The 20,997-nt window shown below is 38.9% G+C and overlaps 1 protein-coding gene across 3 annotated transcripts in view; it reads right to left on the reverse strand.

The window, feature by feature from the left end:
* The window catches only part of LOC111862288, a 60,042-nt gene that overhangs the window by 14,502 nt on the left and 24,543 nt on the right, over positions 1–20,997 (reverse strand). For all 3 annotated transcript variants that reach the window (XM_023847553.2, XM_023847552.1, XM_023847555.1), the window contains 5 exons: positions 16,902–17,018; positions 13,561–13,616; positions 10,336–10,420; positions 6,012–6,101; positions 3,640–3,717 (listed from right to left, as the gene is read on the reverse strand). In XM_023847553.2, coding sequence (XP_023703321.1) covers positions 3,640–3,717; positions 6,012–6,101; positions 10,336–10,420; positions 13,561–13,616; positions 16,902–17,018 — 426 coding nt within the window. The remainder of the gene's footprint in view (positions 1–3,639; positions 3,718–6,011; positions 6,102–10,335; positions 10,421–13,560; positions 13,617–16,901; positions 17,019–20,997) is intronic.

Consider the following 20,997-nt stretch of genomic DNA (forward strand, 5'->3'; position numbering starts at 1 on the left):
TCATGGCGCCGGAGAATCATCTTCAGGAAATCTTGGACCCGAGGAAATCATGTGTCCCGGATAAAGTTGGCTGCCATCTGCAGGAAGATATCCCATCGCGCGACAGTGGCACGATGTTGGAGAACTGACTTCAAGAAGGAAACTCCCCAGGGAACCTTCGGATACCGGAGAAAGGACTTGGCACCAAGGTCTCGCGCCAGCAAGTGGCTGGAAGACCAGAAGGAACGACGACGTCAGCGAGTGCAAACAACGCATCAAGAGCTGCTACGTTGATGTAAGAAATTTCCGACGAAAGACCTGATGAGGGATTGGACCTTGTGGAGGGGACGACCACCTCCAAAACGGAAAAAGAGACTTCAAGCGGTGGAGGAACCGGTAGTGTAGAAGTACCGGCCTTCCAAGGAAGGACGAAAGCAATAGATGAATGGAACACAACTGGATCTTCTGGTGAGCTGAAAGGAAACCGCTCCAGACGAGCTTTGTCTTAAGAGGGGAGCGGATGTAACGGACGAAGAATAGTCGCTGCAAGAAGAGTAGCCGAAACAACAGGAGACACCGCAAGCACAGCTACGGGACAGAAAAGGAACAGGGATGCACCATTAGGCTATTCGAGACGAACAGCCTTAAGGAGGGAGCAGTGTGACATGTTGAGCTATGGATGACGCCCCCCCCCCCCCCCCCCCTGTGGCCCCGGGGGGACCCCCCCCGCCAGCCGTGATGCGCCGAGCGAAGCCGAACTGAGCCGAAGTTAGCCGAGTCCTAGCATCCTGGTCGCTATGCAAAGCGAGTCAACAGCGATGACGTCACCAAGGGCAGCACGGGTAAACATGATTGCGAGAGACGACGGTGGTAACAGCGGTTACTACCGCTAGCATTGCTAGCAACACAGCGCCAGGCAACAAGGGTGCTTATTACATGGGCGTTTTCTGTATTGTCCGATCGAGGCTACATGAGGAGCAGCGAAGGCTATTCACAGTCAGTCCTGGAGCTACCTCCGAGTGAGTCCTCGAGCTACCTCCGAGTTAGTTCCGAGTTAGCCAGCAACCAGTCAGTTGTATTGTGGCATTTGGAGTGTAGTATTTGTGATACTGCAGATAGCGGTAATCGTAAAACTGTCAATTGGGTGATTGAAATGCGAATGTGAAATAAAATTCGCTATACCAAATACGGCGTGAAGTTATTTGTCGCGTTATACGCCCAATACGTGACAATACTTACATATTAAAAAATAAAACACTGGTATTCTTTGTACTAAATAACCATGTAAAATAATAATTTTGGATTGTATTATACAATACAGGCCACCACTTTACTTGAGGACTATAATTAATTTTTAAGAGTATACTGATGTACTATCAAATACCTAGAAAGTTTTTGATAGAATGGAGCAACCTGCAACATGGCATACAAAATATCAGCTCCCATACAGCTTGTGAGGCAAAACGGAGAAGCAATCTAGCCCAGGTACTGACTGAAGGTACATCAGCTTTTTTACAATTCTGTCTGTGCAATAAATGCACTTACAGCAACTGCTGACAGAGGCCGCGCCATAGCTCAAGCGGTTAGTCGCTGGCTTCCCACCATGACCCATGTTCAATCCTGGGTCTGGTAAAGTGGGATTTGTGGTGGACGTGGCACTGGGGCAGGTTTTATCCGAGTACTTCGGTTCCCCTGCCAATCTTCATTCCACCAACTGCTCCACAATCACCCTCACCTATCATCTGGGGCTGGTATAATAGGCCAGAAGTGGCCGCAGTACAAGAGACTTAGTCCCACCCCACTAGCAATAAAAAAACTGATGACAGAAGTATCTTACCACATTAAAATACATTCCTAACAATGTACGATATTTTGTGACAGTGAATAAGTCTTTCTCTGATTACCACAATAACATATGGGGCCTGCTAAATGCAACTTTTCCTTCTGCCCTAAATTAAAAATATAAAAGGCTTCCAGTCATTGCAGTTACATATGCAGCACCATGTAGGTGCCAAAAGGAACTACTCAGGAGATAACATGTAAAATGCCACACTTTCAATAAAATATTCTAATGATAGCAGTCTTGCTACTTGATGATCATGCCTCATATAACTGTAAAAATGGTAAATTCCTTTTATACATTATTTTACTTCCTGATGACCAGAATCTGGAAATAGCTTGCTGGTTAAAACACACTAATCAAACATAACCCTTCAATGCCATCTTTTTTTGTTTGGCCTTTTTCTCACCCGATTTCACATTTAGCATATCACAACCATTTCCTATACAGTTAACACGAAACCACTGATCAAAGTTTTCAGTGTCAACGTTCTCACTATATTCCTTTTGCTATAATCAGCTGCAGAAACTGTTTCTCTGTCAAAGTCCAAGAATTAATTTCTGGAAGGTTTGGAAATAGCTTCCCCCCCCCCCCNTGATGGTACTTGACTTTACCATATATAGTAAACTCCCAGTTATTTGGTATCCAAGCATCTAGAAATCTCATCAAACTGGAAAAGATTTCAAAGGAAATTTTCCATTTTTACTAAGTTATTTAAAATAAATCTCTGACACACATTCACTCACCACAAAGTAGCAGTCCCAGCCACCACTAGCAGCGCTACTTATCATCCTCCATCATGGAGGTGCCATTATGGGAGAGGATACTTGAATTTCTGAGTGCATTACAGTATACATATCCAACCTTTCACTCACCAACCCGCTATGTCATGTTGGAAAACTCCCATGCAAGATTTAAAAGGCCGTGCATAGGCCAGATGGTCAGTCCCCAGCTTCCAGATCAGGGCATGTGGGATCTGTGGTGGACAGAGTGGAAGTGGGGTGGGATTTCTCCAAGTACTTCAGTTTCCCCTGCCAATCTACATCTCACCAACTGACCCACATCAATTAATAATCCTATCATCCAATGCTATACAGTCTTGATAATAAAATCATTATTAAATAACCAACTTAAGAAAAAAGAACTAAGTTACAACACGCTTTCTGACTTTGTACTGGGTTTCTGTATCAGTTTCTCTCAAGCAACTGGCAGATTCATGTAACCACTGGACATCATTCCCTATATGCACATAATGGGGACTTCATTATACCACAGCCTTGTTTCATACGTGTCATCCAACAGAACCTGCTTCTTCTAGAACACTGTAACCTCATCTAAGTGTCATTTTGAGGAACAGTAATACAAACTATGAAGTAATAAAATCTTCCGTGTCATAAAAAGTGTGCCAAAAATTTCAATGAGTCCCTATTACAGGGGAGGCACTCAGTATCATAGTTGGTTGAGGCATTATGCTACAATCCGGAAGGTTACGGGTTTGATTCCCAATGAGGTCACTGGATTTTTCAATTCACCTAATCCTTCCAGCCACACTATCACCCTGGGGTCAACTAAGCCTCTAACAAAAATGAGTGCCAGAAATCTTCCTGGGTGTAAAGAGCAGCCAGCACGTAAGACTGACAACTTCACCACCATCTGTGAGCCGTCTAGAAAATGAGGGAGCCTTGATATCTCACAAACCTATAGGCCTCCACAGCCTGTTACAGGGATAGCTTTACCTGTTTACCTTTTTACCCTTTTACAGGAAATTTTTGGACTGATATTGTTAGCAACTTCATCCATGACTGAAAATGAAAACTTACCCATTTTCCATTTTCTTCTATGAACACAGTTTGGTGGTTTTGATGACTGAATTCTTTCTTCCCCACAGAAAGGATTACCTGAAAATAAGTGTGTGTATCAGCCATGAGTAGAGACAGCATGTTGAAAGCTTAACTGCATTGTTTTTAATATAGAGCAAACCCAAAGATGAAATAACAGCAGTGGTTATATAATACACTGACATTATTTACAATAAAATAAAATTACACATTTCACCTCATCAAGTACAATGTATAAATCATAGCATGGCCAACAGACATAAAACCATGAGAAGTACATGAACTATGAGACTCCAATTCCATTCCTGCCTTTGGAAAGAATATCTTCCCTTTCTGCAAGGCCAACCTCCTCTCTCTCTCTCTTCTAGACTGAAGTTAACACTGCTATATTGAGCAACTGATACAGAAGATGATGTGTTAATGTACTGAACAAAAGTTGTACACAGTCAGGAAAAAAAAAAATTAAGTTTTGCAAAGGGGAGAAAAAATTGCTATTTCATATATCCAACAGAGTCAAGTAACAAAGTGGGTGTAAAAGTGACAGGTGACCATTTAAATGACCTTGGTACAGAATTAATATTTCTGAATTATACCTGAGGTTCTCTTGGTAGTAACAGAAGATCCCTATTTGAATGAGTTTTGTACACAATTAATATTGTTAATGGATCTGCTCAAAGTGTTTCTAGGAAACGGTTTGGTAAACACAGTCAACATGCAATGATGGAAGATGTGTCTCAGTGGATAAATGTTACTGTGTGTTGCTAGGCAACAGTGCACAAATGAAAATGCTGGCTAGGAATCACGTTAACGTGTTCTCTGTGTGGCTTTCTTTATGCAACAATAGAACTGTGTTTTCTGCGCGTGGTCCATGCGGAGGTTATATAACAAGAATAACACCTTCAGTTCAGTTCTTGGTAGGAGACAGCCACAGGAAGTTCGTAGAATGTGAATTAAAGACTATGTGTGTTATAATTACAGTAATCTTGAAAGTAATACAATTATTTGTAGTTACAACTAGTGAAGATCCAATAAACCGATTCACCAATCCAAACTTGCGTCTTAGTCACCCAAACACGTGACAATATTTCTGAATGAGATCTGAGGTTCTCATGGTAGTAACTAAAGATTCCTATCTTCTGGAATGAGACACACTATGGTAGATTGTTATCAACATTTTGTAGGAATGAGCTGCTTTACTCTTCTACCATGAAGATGGAGGTATCACTTTCCTCCAAAAATGCTGGTAGTAGTCTAGCAGGCTACACATTATCACATCCCATAAGACATTAATCATAATATTTCCGCAGTCTGATAAAGAACCCATTTACTGTATGTGTACAACATTCATGTTTTCCAATAAACACTTCCTCATTTAGTAAAATCAGAATCTCGGTTAAAACAATAAGAAGACATCTTTATTCTGAGTCAAGTGCTGAGGAAGGAGAAACGATCTGATCAAGTTGAGAATCATGAAACTTGGTAAAAAAAAATTATGGAATTGTGCACTGGAAAATTATTGTTCTGGTGAAAACTCAAGCACTGTAGTCAGGTTTGCCCTTTTCCCATGAACTGTATCTCTCAGATATCTAAATAATTATGAATAAGTTCCGAATGAACAATTCCACAGATGACTATTATCTTATTAGATGTTACACCCTGTGCGTGTGTAGATAGTTACCGACATTTCAGAGGAACCTGCTCCTCCTTGGTAGCAGACTTAATCAAAACGAAAGCCTTCACTTTCAACCTTGACATATGTGACTTCTTAAACCTTGGAGTGTCAAATAGACATTGACACTTGGTCTCTGGATAGTACAAACAAAATCTTAAGTTTCCATCATCAGTGATGACATGCCTTATAAATCTGAATTTCTACCTCTATTTTTACCTGTCAAAACTTTCAGAAAAATCTTCACACAAGCAATTCTACTAATTAACAATGTCACATCATTTCCTCTGACATGTTTAAAAGTCTTACCACAAATGTGACTCCCATTACTTCAAACTATTTCCTTCATTCTCGTGACACTTTATGAGCTACAAGACACTTTCACCATTCAGTTCATTCATTATTTGTATATTCATATACACATTTGAGCCTTGCCCGTATAACTATCCTACAATATACTAACACTTGATCACAGAACGACTTCATGTGGCTACCAAACACAGCCTAAAAAATCCTGTCAAAATCATCTGGGATAGACTTTGTATAACTACAGGTTCTAATTTAACTTAAAAGCTCAAGTCTCCATCAAATTTCCATCAAAGTTCAACTAAAACTTTACATAAAAACAACCACTTTTAAACATATATTACACCACACAAGGAAAATGCATAAAACAGAATCTGACCTGGCTTATCCCATCACGGTACTGCAGTTTCGTGTGATCAGTACTTTTATTACTCTGTAGCCTAACTGGGTTCAAACCTTCTGCTAATTTCTGTTACAGAGAAGAGAAAAATACAGTCACAGACAGAATATTCAACAACTTTAAAATGAATTTATTTCTAGGTCTGGGTAGATGAGACCAGCAAACACAACAGATACAGAAGGAAATTAATATTAAAGGAAGCAATTCTAGTTAATCCTCTTCCAACTACAATCAGACTGAACCCTTAATTTTGTATCATTATTGCATAAAAATGTTATTTTGCATTATTTCATTTTAAGACAACTCAGGTATTGAAGCCAATGTGTGAAAGGAACAATGCCCTCAGATATTGCATGAGCTACTGAAATCCCCAAGAAGTCAACAGTCCAATAGCTTTCATTTCAAGGCAAGGTCAGAGATTACTTATGCAGGATCTAGACTAGGAAAGGATTAATAATGAAATATTATACAAATAGAGGAGGTCTTGACAAATATTAAAAAATAACTTCCAGTAATCACATCACTTTTGCAGCATTTGTGGTATATCTCTGTAACTTATGGAATATAAGTAGAAACAATGTCAATTCATTATATATGTTGTATTACTAATGCATAATTTTTCTGCATTAATTTCATGATTGAAAATACATTACAAGACTAACTTAAAATTTTATCAGACAATTGTTCCAAGATTCATTCAATTCCGGAAACCTCAATTCATTTCAAATACTACAAAGCAGCTTATGACTAAACAATTCCCATTTATCAACTACCAATAAACAACAAGTTCAGTCTTCCTTCAACCTTCTCAATGATACTGACACAGTAAACAAAATTATTTTTAAGCCCTACTAACCATAATTCTACTTCTGTTAATTTATAAGAAAACAACAAATAACATTACCTTGGTAACTGAGATTCTTTAAATCCCAAGATTATGGTCAACTTGTAGTAAACCAGAGATTATTCAGCTTAAAACAAAATGACAATAAATTAAAAGGGCTCAAAATTTACAAATGGTCTTTTTAGGACATGCATTACCTAAACATTAGCACTAATTCAAAATATTATGGGCAGGTCATGTAGCACGAATGGGGGAGACAAGGAATGCATATAGGATATTGGTGGAAAAGCCAGAAGGAAAGAGACCACAGGGAAGACCAAGGCGTAGGTGGGTGGACAATATTAGAATGGATCTTAGAGACATAGGATGGGATGGTATGGATTCGATAGATCTGGCTCAGGATAGGGACCAGTGGAGGGCTCTTGTGAATACGGTAATGAACCTTCGGGTTCCACAAAATGCTGGGAAATTCTTGAGTAGCTGCAGAATTGGCGGCTCCTCCAGAAGGGCTCAGCTCCAGGATTGAGTAAGTAAGTAAGTAAGTAAGTAAACCAATTTTGAATTATAACCTAAATATGGTAAGCAAAGGAATGCCAATTCTTATATGCATGAATCAATATCAGTCCAAAACTTCATAGTACCTGCATCATTAAACTGCTCTTTCAATGAGATGAGTTCATATCAATAATTTCCAGCTACAGTGCAACTTCTTGAATTCCAGGAAAATGCTTTTTACATTTAGTAAAAAATTTGGTGAGTACCAAATGAGTTCCTGAACAATCTTATTATTTTACTGTGCAAAATAATGTCTTCTAAACATTCATCAGAGTCATCTCACACAATGGTAAAATCTGTCACAATCAGAGCCTTTCACAGAAATATAAATAATTCTTCATTTGTAAGACTTTCAGTTTCTCAATGAGATTAATGATGAATTTATTCCTTCTTTGAAGATATTCTTCAGAATATAAGATGACTAAGATATTGCACAAAAAATACATATTTTCCATAAAGCCTTCATCCTGCTGTGAAATTTTAATCATCAGAGCATTTTTATGAAAACATTCATCAAGAAATTCTATATAACATCTAATTTAAGAGCAAACTGGTTTCCATAAGCTAATACAGAAAGCTCAGCACCTGCTGTGCTAATGCAAGAAGCTTGCTGCAACAGCTTACTGAAATAAGACTACTATTGAATTACATATCCTGTATTACTGCATGCTTGAGCTTGATAAATCTCTCCAGCCCTTAATCCTTACTGAGCCAGGAAATACAACTGTATATCAAAGATACTTTTTATGTCCCAGCAGATGTTCCAGAAAAGACTGTCCTGAAGAATTCCAATCTCAGAAATTAAGAACTTCCATGGATGTATCGATCAGATATTTTAGTACACATGAAATTGAGCATATGCATAAAATATCAATCAAAAATACAAAGGTGAGCAATATTTATGGTATCTGTTGACTTTTCAATAGTGATGGGCATTAGCTCTGCTTATTTTAGGCTCATGAGAAGGTTGTTGAAGACATCAGCTTTAAGAGCTGTAACTCCACTGACCATGATCATATCAGAGAGTGAAACTTGTTGTAACAAAGAAATGATGCCAGACTTCATTTTCTGTCACTAACAAAGTCATTCAAAGTAATTACTAAGCATCCAGCTCTCAGAAGAGACCACTGGACTTATGGGCTGCCAGTACTACAGGGAAAACAGCATAAAATAAGTTTCCTCCTTCCTTTACTGCAATAATTTCTTTGTTACATACCTGCAGGTCTTATCATTTTAACTTACATCTTGCCTGGATACTACAAACAAAAGTTCACTTCCCACACTATGTTGTGGAGTGGTTCCACTAGTTAAATAATTATATGGAACCTGGCTTTTTCCACGTATGTTCAAAAAAAAATAGGCTGGATACAATTTTTCCTAAAATCCAGAGATTCAACTGTTTTTTTCTATCAATCACTGTGGCTCCTGGCCTCTCCCTGCCAGCAGAGAGTCTGCATTGAAAGAAACCTTTACAGAGTTCTTGAAAAGAAACAGATCTTTGCTAGCTCCCAGAAGTAGCTGTCCACAGGAAACCTCACAGAGGTGTCTGCCCAGTCAAGTGACTGAACCCTGACCTACCTTGCTTTCTCATCTATTTCACACCACAGAGGTGCTTAACAAGACAGTCCAAAACACTGACCCCATCGTTGTGGTTCATTAAATAAAAATTACTAATAAAATATAATATAAAATGACATGTTAAAATAAATGGACCTTTCTTTAAGCCACATCAAAGCATACAACAGACCTGAATACCTGAGACAACCTAAACTAGACCAGGGGGAATAACAAGAAATACAACAGCCTCCGCATGAAAACTCTGCCCTCTACACCACACCATAAAGTTGCCAGAAGAGCCAACCAGCCAAGTAAAACTATATAATTCAACAACATGAACAACAACGAGGGTCAAAGGCCTAACAATAAAATACAACAGCCAACTGGTTCCCCTGCCCCAATGGGTAAAATAGTATAAAAGCGAAGATGAGACACAGATGGCCTGCAGTCCAACTTATCACCAGAAATAACAAATCATCATCATCATCATCATCATAATCATCAACATCATCAAATCATCATGCGACCACTTCTGGCCAATTTTCTAAGCCTGAGAATCTTAGGACTTTTTTTATTGCTAGTGGGGTGGGACTAAGTCCCTTGTACTGCGACCACTTCTGGCCTATTGTACCAGCCCCAGATGATAGGTGAGGGTGATTGTGGAGCAATTGGTGGAATGAAGATTGGTAGGGGAAACCAAAGTACTTGGAGAAAACCTGCCCCAGTGCCACTTTGTCCACCACAAATCCCGCTTGACCAAACCCGGGATTGAACCCGGTCTGCCACGGTGGGAAGCCAGCAACTAACCGTTTGAACTATGACACGGACTCTTAGGACTTAGTAGGAAAGGTGAAATCCTTCTGACAAGATAACTCACAGTGGTATCAGCTGTTACCTGAGGGATTTTATCCCCACTTTTTGTTACTAGTGAAGGGTCTGTTAGAAACCAGGAACTTTTTATTGTGTTAATTTTGAATGTGGCACATTCTGGAAAGAATACAAACTAGAACAAAAACAAGAAGAGAAGGACTTACTTGATACTAAGCCCCCCTCCCCTCCCCCAAAAGAAAGGTCATTCAAACATCCTTCAACATATGGTTACACCTAGGCACACAGGCATAGGACAAGGAAAATATGTGATATGTTCCAAGAATTTATATTATATGTATCACATTTCCTTGTATGTATCTGAAATCTAAAGCATATATATAAATATATATGAATCATTACATTACTAACCTATCTGGAAGGGAATCAACATCGAGTGTTACTGAACCTGTCCTGACTCAAAGAATCCACTCCAAAACCAAGATAACAGAGCAGAAAACAAAAGAAACTCCTACTGACTTTGACAACTCCTTGTGTGTCTGTCCTGAAGTTAAAGTCACCAAAGACAAAGAACGGAGCTGTTCCATAGTCATCATTATGAAACCTGAAACAAGACAAAATTGACACATTTAAATACAAAAAGTAATTATATCCATGTAACTAAGTATTACTGTGGTAGCATAACTTGAAGCCCCATCACTGGACATGAACCTAAGTTCCAGTAGTCTACTATATGATTATATTTTTACTGTGTTCATTGCTTTAATTGACGCTTCATATATTTTTAAGGGGGCATATGTAAAATTGCCCCTGGGACTACACATCACACCCTCATGATGTAAGGTGACTAAGACAAAGCCCACACATTCTGGGCTTCAGCACTGTTTTGGCACTAAATATGCGGATTTACTATTACTATTATATGGATGTGGAAAGCAAATGGAAAAACTACCACATTATCACTTTTCCTGGATAGTCTCTTTCCAAAAACAGAAGATCGCATTAAGTGGAGAAACTGTTTTGGAAGAGACTGTGGACCTGTCGTCTGACAGATTACTGATGATGATGATATTACAGGCAACAGACATACATTTCTTTCTACAGTCCTTATTAAATTGGAATAAGGTAAAGCTGTACCTGTACTTTAACTAATTAAACACTATGACATGAAAATGTATGGGAGAGTGGATATATAAACCCATGTTTTCTTGACCTCAGCACTAGTTGGAAGTGGTCAGCTTTATGGCCAGGCTGCTTTACCCCCAAGGAAACAGCCTCCGGTACCCATTTGACAGGAGCCTGGGTGAGGCCCAGAAGTGAAAATTCTTGTTCCCACTGGTATTTGAACTGCGACCCTTGGTCATCCTGCCCACAGCCAGTCGCTATCCTGGCTCTAATTAACTGGGAAATAGGAGATATTAAATCCTCCAACACTACAAGAGTGATGACCAGACTGTGACACAGGAGAAACAGTACTAATATAGGGGGACTCTACCCATGTGCATCCATTATAATTTAATCCTGAGTAAAGAAACCAATGTTGGCAAAATTTTATCATTGTGACTCAATGCAGACACTTCCATCCACAACTAAGGGTCTTGAAAAAGCTGAGGTGGAAGCAGTCACTTCATCAAAATTAAGTTGCCTTCTGCTTGATATTACAGAGGTTCAGACTGAGTCTGCCCAGGCAATTACTGACACAGTACTTCAAAGCAGGCCACGATTGTTGCCTTCTACACCTCCTGTGCGTTATCACTTACAACCCTTCAGTTCAGTGCAACATAACCTGTGCAAGCGAGGAAATGACATTAAATACACTCAAAACATAACAAAAATTGGTTATGTTTGGGTATGCATAAATATTTTCAGAATAATCATATTAGATGTGTTCACTGTAGATTCTGTGTATCAAACTGCGTCGAGTGCTTAAAACTTACCAGCACTTTGAAGGAACAGGGTTTACAGAGTGAGCTGTGTTGAGCCACATCTACGTTTATTATTTTAAATTAACTGTACTATTAACAATGACAAAATAACGATTCTTATACTTAATGAGAAATAAAGCAGTTTTAATCTAAAATAGACAAGTTTATTCACATTTACGAGTAATACCACAAACCCACGTGGTACATTATCACATGCATGACTGACTCTTGATGGGGTTTTGAATTGGATACTGGATTTATTTACACTTCACACAACTCATTATTATACTTCACAAATCACTAATGCACACAGACTAGCATTCTCAGTCTGTTAGTCTCCACTAGTCATTTCCTGGTAACAGCTTCTAACAATTCTCTCACTGCTTCAACTAACTCCCAGCCTGGCGCCCATTTCATACCAACCTCCTAGTCTTGTATAATCTAGTTTACTGATAAAGGTTAAATACTGGACTTTTTCAAGCCTAGTATATAAAAGTAATAACAACATTAAAAGTATATAATGGTGAGATGGTGTTAAGCTAGATGTGTGTACTCCTGTCTTTGATTCCGCCTGTCAAGGCATAAGGTTAAAACAGTAATAACAGATGGCAAAAGCATGTGAAGAGCTAAAAGAACTGCATGTGTTGGTGGATATTAGAAATTGCTTTGGTTATTAAAGTCTCATAAATGTAGCTTTGATGCATATTATAGCTACAAGAATGAGTGTTGATTGCATAGGTATTCATTTTCAGTACTGCTGAAGTGCATCCAAGGGATGTGACTGGTTGAAGTTTTAGTAATATCCAAATGAGGCCGCGCCATAGCTCAAGTGATTAGTCGCTGGCTTCCCACCGTGGCGGCCCGGGTTCGATCCCGAGTCTGGTCAAGTGGGATTTGTGGTGGACAAAAAGAACTGGGGCAGGTTTTCTCCAAGTACTTTGGTTTCCCCTGCCAATCTTCATTCCCCCAATTGCTTCACAATCACCCTCACCTATCATCTGGGGCTGGTACAATTGGCCAGAAGTGGCCGCAATACAAGGGACTTAGACCCACCCCACTAGCAATAAAATAAAAAAAAATGATCCGAATGGCTGAACACACTCCAGCTCCCTGTCAGCAGTATCACATTAGAATATTACAGTCAGACTGTCTGTGCCATGCGGGCTCCAGAGCACAAAGTGCACGTACATGACTTGTCTGGGCTCCACAACTAGACTTGCATACAGGTTCCACTCAATCTTCATTTTTACAGTTCCCTTCAGGGACGCACAAGTTGGAAGTCATGCTTGAAACCATGAGACAGTCCCAGTGATCGGAAGGATCGCTGCTGGTGAAACCAGAGTTTCAATGATTCTAATTAACCTCAATATCCAAGAAATAAACAAATGATATGGTGGCTCTATAGGGATGATGTGGCAAGTATTCAGCATGCAGAGGGGGGCAGTAAGGATTATGAAAGGTAAGAATACACAATGGAATAGATGACATATGAAAGTGGTAGAAAGAAAAAATTAAGGAAAGGAAAATCAGACAGTTCCCTTTCTATGCCCCATCAGGATGAAGACTGAATTATCTCACTGTATGTACAGACTGGCTCTGGGACCCATTCCCCTACTCACTAGGGCCTTCATCCCCTCGACTAAGGTGACTGAACATAACGCTGGCCACTCACCTCCATCTAGCATAGATGTTAATATGTGGAGCCCTACTTCCACTTCTTAACTAAGCACAGGGACATAATTACCTTTACCTTTATATTTAAAACTTAACCCATGTTATGTTTATCATCAAATAAATGTAATTAAAATATGTTTCTAACCTATCCAGCGTGTGTTCCAGAGCACGTCGACGGTTCTTGCAGTAAACTGAAGGGAACTGAAAAAGAGAAGAATATTAATGAAAATTACATGTATGAGTACTAGCAGAGTTGCATATACAGTATATTTCTTGATATATATATAAAACAATAAAAAATAGTTATGCTTAATTTGAACTGAAGTATGTGAATACAAGCATGCAAAGTGCGCAAACTCCCAATGTTGCTGGAAGGTTCGAACTTTATTTGAAAGTCCGTTACAGACTATAGAGGTTACTGAATACTAAACGAGATGTGAAGAAAAGCACTGGAAGAAACTGGAAAAAGAGCAGCATGGCCTATTCATGCAACAATCATGCCCCTTGCCTGGAGGAAATGAAGAATGAATGCCATTCATTTCATTTATTCATTCATTGACAAAGTAATTAGAATACTTGGTGTCCCAGCTCATACATGAACCACCCACATAGAAGTCAGACACATTATGCTAGCTCAGTGGCCTTCCAGATAAAGACAACCAGCAGAGATGCATATCTAAATACATTTCACAGCATTCACACCCTGCTTAATACCTGCAATGATTCAACAGCAGTAAATATAAGCAGAGCTTATACGCCTCAGCTCAGCTTCTTTTTATATTCATCTACTCCTTTTTAGCTTTACATATAACAGCAAGTTGCCTGTATCAGCCTCAACACTACTCCACACAGCATCTCTATATTCTTCACTTGCCCCTCTTCTGGCAATATTATAATTTTATATATATTGTGAGGTGTTGCGCTATGCATGACACCCCTCCCCCCACCAGCGCTGTCGTTACTAGGGTAGCAGGCAAGTAAATACTCTTTCCCCTACCCCGCCAGCGGTGACGTGACCAAGGGATGCCACGGTTGCTATACAGCCGTAAACAACTACCGACAGCATTGCTAGCAACACGGCGCCAGACAACAGTGGTGCCTATTACGTGGCTGTTTTCTGTGTTGTCCAGAACAGGGCTAAATAAGGAGCAGCGAAGACTATTCAAGTTAGTTCTCAGTTATGAGTTACGAGTTGGCCAGGGAAGAGTATGCAGTCCAGTATTTGTAATACTGCAGACAGCAGTAATTGTGGATTTGTAAATTTGTGTGATTGTAAGAGCAAATGTGCAATAAAATTCGCTAGATCAAATAAGGCGTGAAGTTATTTGTCGCGTTCTGTAATAGCCCATTTCTTTGAGAGGCACTTTCCAGCTTGCTCTGAATGGTGACATCTCTTCATCAATGCTCTCAATTTTCCATGTCTTAGTATTTATAATTCAGCTTTACCAGATAAACCTCAGGTCATGCTGAATAACCAGGGACTATGAATTCTAACAGTGAGTAATAAATAATAAGTTCTCAATTCCCTTCTGTATCCTCACATCCCATGCGTTTAAGATCAATTTTAATACCATCTTTCCAACAACGCCTAGGTTTTCCAGGTGGTTATTTTCCTTCAGATTCCAACTAAAATTTCTGCATGCATTTCTCTTCTATCTATGACCATTAAATGTCCCATTCATTCCCTCTTCTTTGATATGATTACCCCGTAATGTGTTAAAAGTTCAAACTATGAATATGCTCCTCATGCAATTTCCTCCAACTTCCTGTTATTTAATCTCTCTGCAGTCTAAATATTCTATGCAAACCCCTGTTCTAAAATACCTTCAATTCAAGTTGTTTGCCTTAGGGTGAGAAACCCATATCTGGAGAGGAAATAAATCTCACACAAATCACCAACTTATATAATCATGTAACTTGTCATGAAATTCATATTTTACTTAACATTTATTAACTTTATACAAACACCCCAACCAGTGACAAAATAAAACACAATGGTACTTTCATGCAAGAAAAGCTATTTAATGAAATTACTAAGAATACAGATCTTTTAAAGAATTGTATTCTCAAAATCCTTCAACATTTTCAAATAACGCAGCAAGCAGTTAAAGAATGAATAGTAACAGCAGATCCAAGTACAGAAGTATTTCATATGCTGTTTTAGATACCAGACAACCTCTTTTGTACATGCCCTGTTTCAGCCACCTGTCTCATTCTAAAACAAACAGCTGTAAACCATTCATACAAGTATATACTGTACATATGTTAGTGTGAAATTCATAATAAAACAAACAATGTTTCAATAAAAATGTGTTTGCAATTTTAAGCCAAATCCTATATATAACCACATGACCTCTAGGTTCACAGAGTTACAGCAGTTAAACCAGCCATTTCAAATGACACACAGAAGCACACAAACAGAAATAACACCTACAGTCAAGTAAGCAGTAATTCTAGAATGATGCTTTAATGAACCAGTTACTTGACAAATCCATCAGTTTAGTTAAAGTTCACCAGGTCACTGTGAGCATATGTTGTGCAAGGACATTTGTTAAATAAAAGTAAATTCCTACACACATAATTATCCTACCAAGATCCACATAATTTCTTGCTTTTCCTAGATTTAGTCTATATAGATGGGTACAGAATGTTCATTTAATGTAATTGCAAAAATATAAATTTGGTGACTTATATCTCACCACATGGAATAGGACTGCACTGTCTACTGAAAAATATTTTATGAATTTCCACTACATTCTAAAACAATCTGTTATGACATAAGAGAATGAATACAACCAAAACCAAACCTTTATTGTGGTACCGTCAGACAGTTTCAAAAGAGAAGCCATAAATATGAGCATAATCCAACAGCACCAAGAAGCCCTTAGACAAAGTTTGAAAAAATATTTTCAGAAATCACAGGGTTATCATTTCTGGAAGCCACATGTGACCTCTTCTAACACAATTTTCAAAGCCACTCTGAGACTTACAATGCATATTTCAGCCATTCCTTCAAATCATACAACCTTCCGCATCTGTCTCATATTGTCAATGTCATACAACACTGAATGAAGTCGTGTAATTTTTAAAAAATTTACAATCATCCATGAACCCATGACACTACTCAAACACCTCAAACTGGAATGTCATTTAAACACACACTGTGTGTAGCATCTACAGCAATTACATCACCATAAAAATTTTAAATTAACCCACTTAACACTGACAGCTATCCCACAACATTTAAAACTTCCACACACTACACTCTCCTCTCGAAATTATCATGCTTGTTGGTCCAACAGCAACTGAACAATTCAGTTAAAGTGTCCACAGGATATTCATGTCTTGACAAGTACAAACAGGCCCCAGGCTACCTAGCATGATATCACAGAATACCTTAGCGTCATCACATACTTACAGAGTATGGAAGTCATGAAAACACATCCTAAGATTCAGGAAAAAATATGTAAGATGCCTCTTACTTACCGATTCCATGGCAATGAAATTAGATGCATCATGGAATAAATGAATATTAATGAGGTCAAATACTGATCCACAGAGACTCCATCTTGTACGAAGGAAACCTTTCCGAGACCATTTACACTATAAAAAATTCAAGAATGACTTAAGGTTAAATGAACTATATATATAATTTTGTTTTCTCAAAAATCAAGAAACTTCTCTTGGTTAAGTCATGTTTCTCATTACACCTTATACAGGAAAATTTCCTATTAAAATGAACAGTGATCCATAATGTAAGATTTGAGGTTTTCATGGCGGTGACTATGAAGAGAGCCGTCTTCTGGGATGTGGCGCCATGTCTGTTGCACCTACTCTAGCTGGTTCATTCGCGAATTTGTCTTCTATCCTGAAGATGGAGGCGATATGTTCCTCCGAAACGTCAGTTAACACAATTTCTACACAGCGCCGCATCCCAGAAGGCTGCTTTCTTCAGTGATCCATAATCCTTGCAGAAATATTGGAACTCTTCTCTCCTTCACGACATTCAGAACAATAATGCCTTTTCAGTATATTATCTAACAGATGCCAGGAGCTTGTGACCACAGTCTGAAGATGACCATTCTCTTCCTGCCCAGTGCCATAGTCTATACAGTACAAGAAGCTTCACCTCCACATCTCCTGAAAATCTTCATGTTATTGGGAAGAGGAGACCTACCTCTCACATCAACAAATTAATTAATAAACAAAAACATCAATGCATTTTCAAGATAGAAAATCTATAAAACAATCAGTATGTGCAATGTGTGGAATAAAGCCAAATGGATGATAGGCTACGTTGGTTTGAAAAGAATAAAATATTGCCAAATTCTGTGAGAATTATGTCTCAAACTCTGAAAAGCAAAGCCTCAAAACAAATCTGTGACATACAAGCATACAGATTTTGTTCTCCATATCTACACTCCAAGTCAGGACACGTAACACTAAAACTGTAGAGCAATAAAGAATCTTTAATGGATGAAATCTTTTGGCTTTACTCGGAGGGTATTGCCACAGTCATCTCTTTGTGGAAATTAGAATAAGAGTGGATATGACCACTGCAAAGTTGCATCCTCTGCTAACCTAGACATCTCACTGGCCTTCATGTACATTTACTGCAGATGTACACATACAGGGTAGTTATTATATGAGAATCCAATGTTAGGAACGTTAATACTATCACATGTTAGTGACTAGACCCAGAGTTGAATCACTAATTGGATTCATTTGACTCTTATAACTTGTAACTACAGATAATTACAACATTATTAATAATATACACGCTATACAAATCACTAGCACACACACTAAGTTTCCTCACTTTGCTGTCTTCACTAGTTGCTGCTTGGGCTACACTAGGTGTTGCTGCGTTACAGCTTTTAACCATGGATCTTCTTCTGCTTCAGCATTCATGTCACTGGATGGCAGCTGGCTCATAACTAACTCATTGCTCCAGCTGGTCGTTATATAGCTTCGGATCAGATCATGTAGAAAACAATGTGTTGCCCAGCAATGGCCTGCTTGTTTAATGATGTAGTAGCATGTTTACCAGCTACTATCTAGCAACAACCTTCTCTTCTGTCTCCAATATTCCAGCTGTCAACCCTCACATCACAATACCATCATGTGTTAAAGGTTGAGAGCCATTTTGACAAAACTCATTCGTGCAGTATATCAATTTTTTTAAACAATAACTGTAATCAAAGTGAAGTGTTTATAATACATTTTGTTACAAAACGTCCTGAGTGTGCGCACCAACATGTCGCACACATAACTGAATATGACAAGGCATGTTTGCAGACATTGCTTACAGTGTCATAGAACAAATATCAGCAAAAATGTTGAATATGTTAATTTTGAGTTCATCCAACTTGAGTGGGTTACTATGGTATGCACTGTCCTTAATAATGTAGATTCACAGAAAAATCTTGTCCTGACAAATCCAGCCAGCATGAGGGCTACATTTTTTTTTAATGATCCGATCTCTGAATAAGGATAGCTCACATATAGTCAATCGTGTTGCAAGACACTGCACTGTCTTGCTGGAACCACACTCTGGAAATTTCCTTTCAATATAGTTTCTGAGGAATTAATGAACTGCATTAATGTAGCACTCTTGAGTTAATGGTGTTTTTGAACAAAAGAGGCACAATAACCTTAGAGCGTGACACTGCACACCACACTCCAATCTTGTAAAGGTGAAGGGGAGTTTCATGGCTTGCACAGGATTTTCCATCAACCACATGTGAGTACCTCTTAGCTGGAACTGTGCCTCATCTGAGAAAAAAGTCATGTCTAACATGAGGTGGTCATCCTTCATCTTGGCATGCAACCACTCACAGTACTAATGTTTTTCACAGTGCAGTCACAGCTGCTGAATAATATGCACTTCATATGGAAACAACTGCATTGTGTCCCCTGCTTTGCAACAACTACCATATGACATTCGAGGTTGTTGTGCAAGTATCTGCAATAGCTTGAGTCTACTTGCACTCACTCTGTCACTAACCTTTGCTATATGGCTCTCTATAACAACAGTCAAATGACAAACATGTTTCAGTATGTAAGTTTTGAGGTTTTCACGGCGATGACTATGAAGAAAGTTGTCTTCTGGGATCTGGTGCCATGTATTCTTTGTTTCAGCCGACGTTTCGGAGATACGTTATCACCTCCATCTTCAGGACAGGTGAACTGGCTTGTGAATGCAGAGTGCAGTAGCTGTAATGATTAGGAAGTGAAAAGCGCTGCTATATGTAGGAAGTAGGCAGGGGGGTGTTTAGGGAGAGGGGACCAATGGGAGCAGTGAAGAGCATTTAAGGCCATATATGGTCTTGCGGGCGAAGGGTTGGGGACAGGAAGAAATTACAACCCTTCGCCCACAAGACGATACATGGCCTTAAACGCTCTTCAATGCTCCCATTGGTCCCCTCTCCCTAAACACCCCCCCCCCCCCCCACTTTCTACCTATAACACCGCTTTTCACTTCACACTCACTTGGTCCCCTCTCCCTAAACACCCCCCCCCCCCCCTACTTCCTACATATAGCAGCGCTTTTCACTTCCTAATCATTACAGCTACTGCACTCTGCATTCGCAAGCCAATTCACCTGTCCTGACGATGGAGGCGATACGTTCCTCCGAAACGTCCGCTGAAACAAAGAATACATGACATCAGATCCCAGAAGACAACTTTCTTCATGTTTCAGTATGTTTACATTTCCTCTTTGCCTGAACTGTTCCACAAACTTCCTTATCACATATTCTCCTGATGACCAGCATCCAAACCAGTGGTTGTAATCACTTTCAGTTGTTTTTAAGTAACATTCAACCAAAAACATACACTTTTCTACAATGTCATGTTTGCACACTGTACACTGTGCCTACCAGTTTTGCCAAAATAACCCTAAACCCTGTTAATATATGACATTATTAACATTAGTAACATGGGGATTCTCATTTAAAAAATCACCCTGTACCATTGTAAAAACCAATCATACTTCATGATGCCGAAGCACACAGTCAGAAATTCTTCCCTCTTGTATTCTGTTGAATATTTATGATGTTAAAAAAATATTTAAAATAAAAGCTGCAGATATAAATGACATAATATTTTATACCTTGCAACAATTTTCATAAAATGGATGTTTTCTTTTATATCACTAAAGACTGATTTTATTTTTGGGTAACTCAGAAATTATATTGGGTTGACAGGTATCAATACAAAATTCACAGTAAAATTTTTGTCCAGACCTGTCAATACCAAGTTTCATTTAAGTCCATTAAATAGTCACGTAACGGTAAAGTAATGGTAAAGCTCTCCCTGTAACAGGCCATGGAGGCCAACACGGTTCTGAGATGTCAAGGCTCCCAAGTTTTCTAGATGGTGAGGATGTCAGCCTTACATGCCAGCATTCCTTTATCCCCAAGAAAATGACTGGTACTCGTTTCTGTTAGAGGCTGAGTCAACCTCAGGGCAATAGTGCAGCAGGAAAGATTTAACACATCAACAAATAGATGTTCCTGACTCTGCATTCATATTAGGTATTTTGTGCACAACATGACAACTTGCTGTGCAAGTTGGCTCT

Source organism: Cryptotermes secundus, unplaced genomic scaffold, assembly GCF_002891405.2.
Source record: "Cryptotermes secundus unplaced genomic scaffold, Csec_1.0 scaffold88, whole genome shotgun sequence".
In the NCBI taxonomy this organism is placed as follows: Eukaryota; Metazoa; Arthropoda; class Insecta; order Blattodea; family Kalotermitidae; genus Cryptotermes; species Cryptotermes secundus.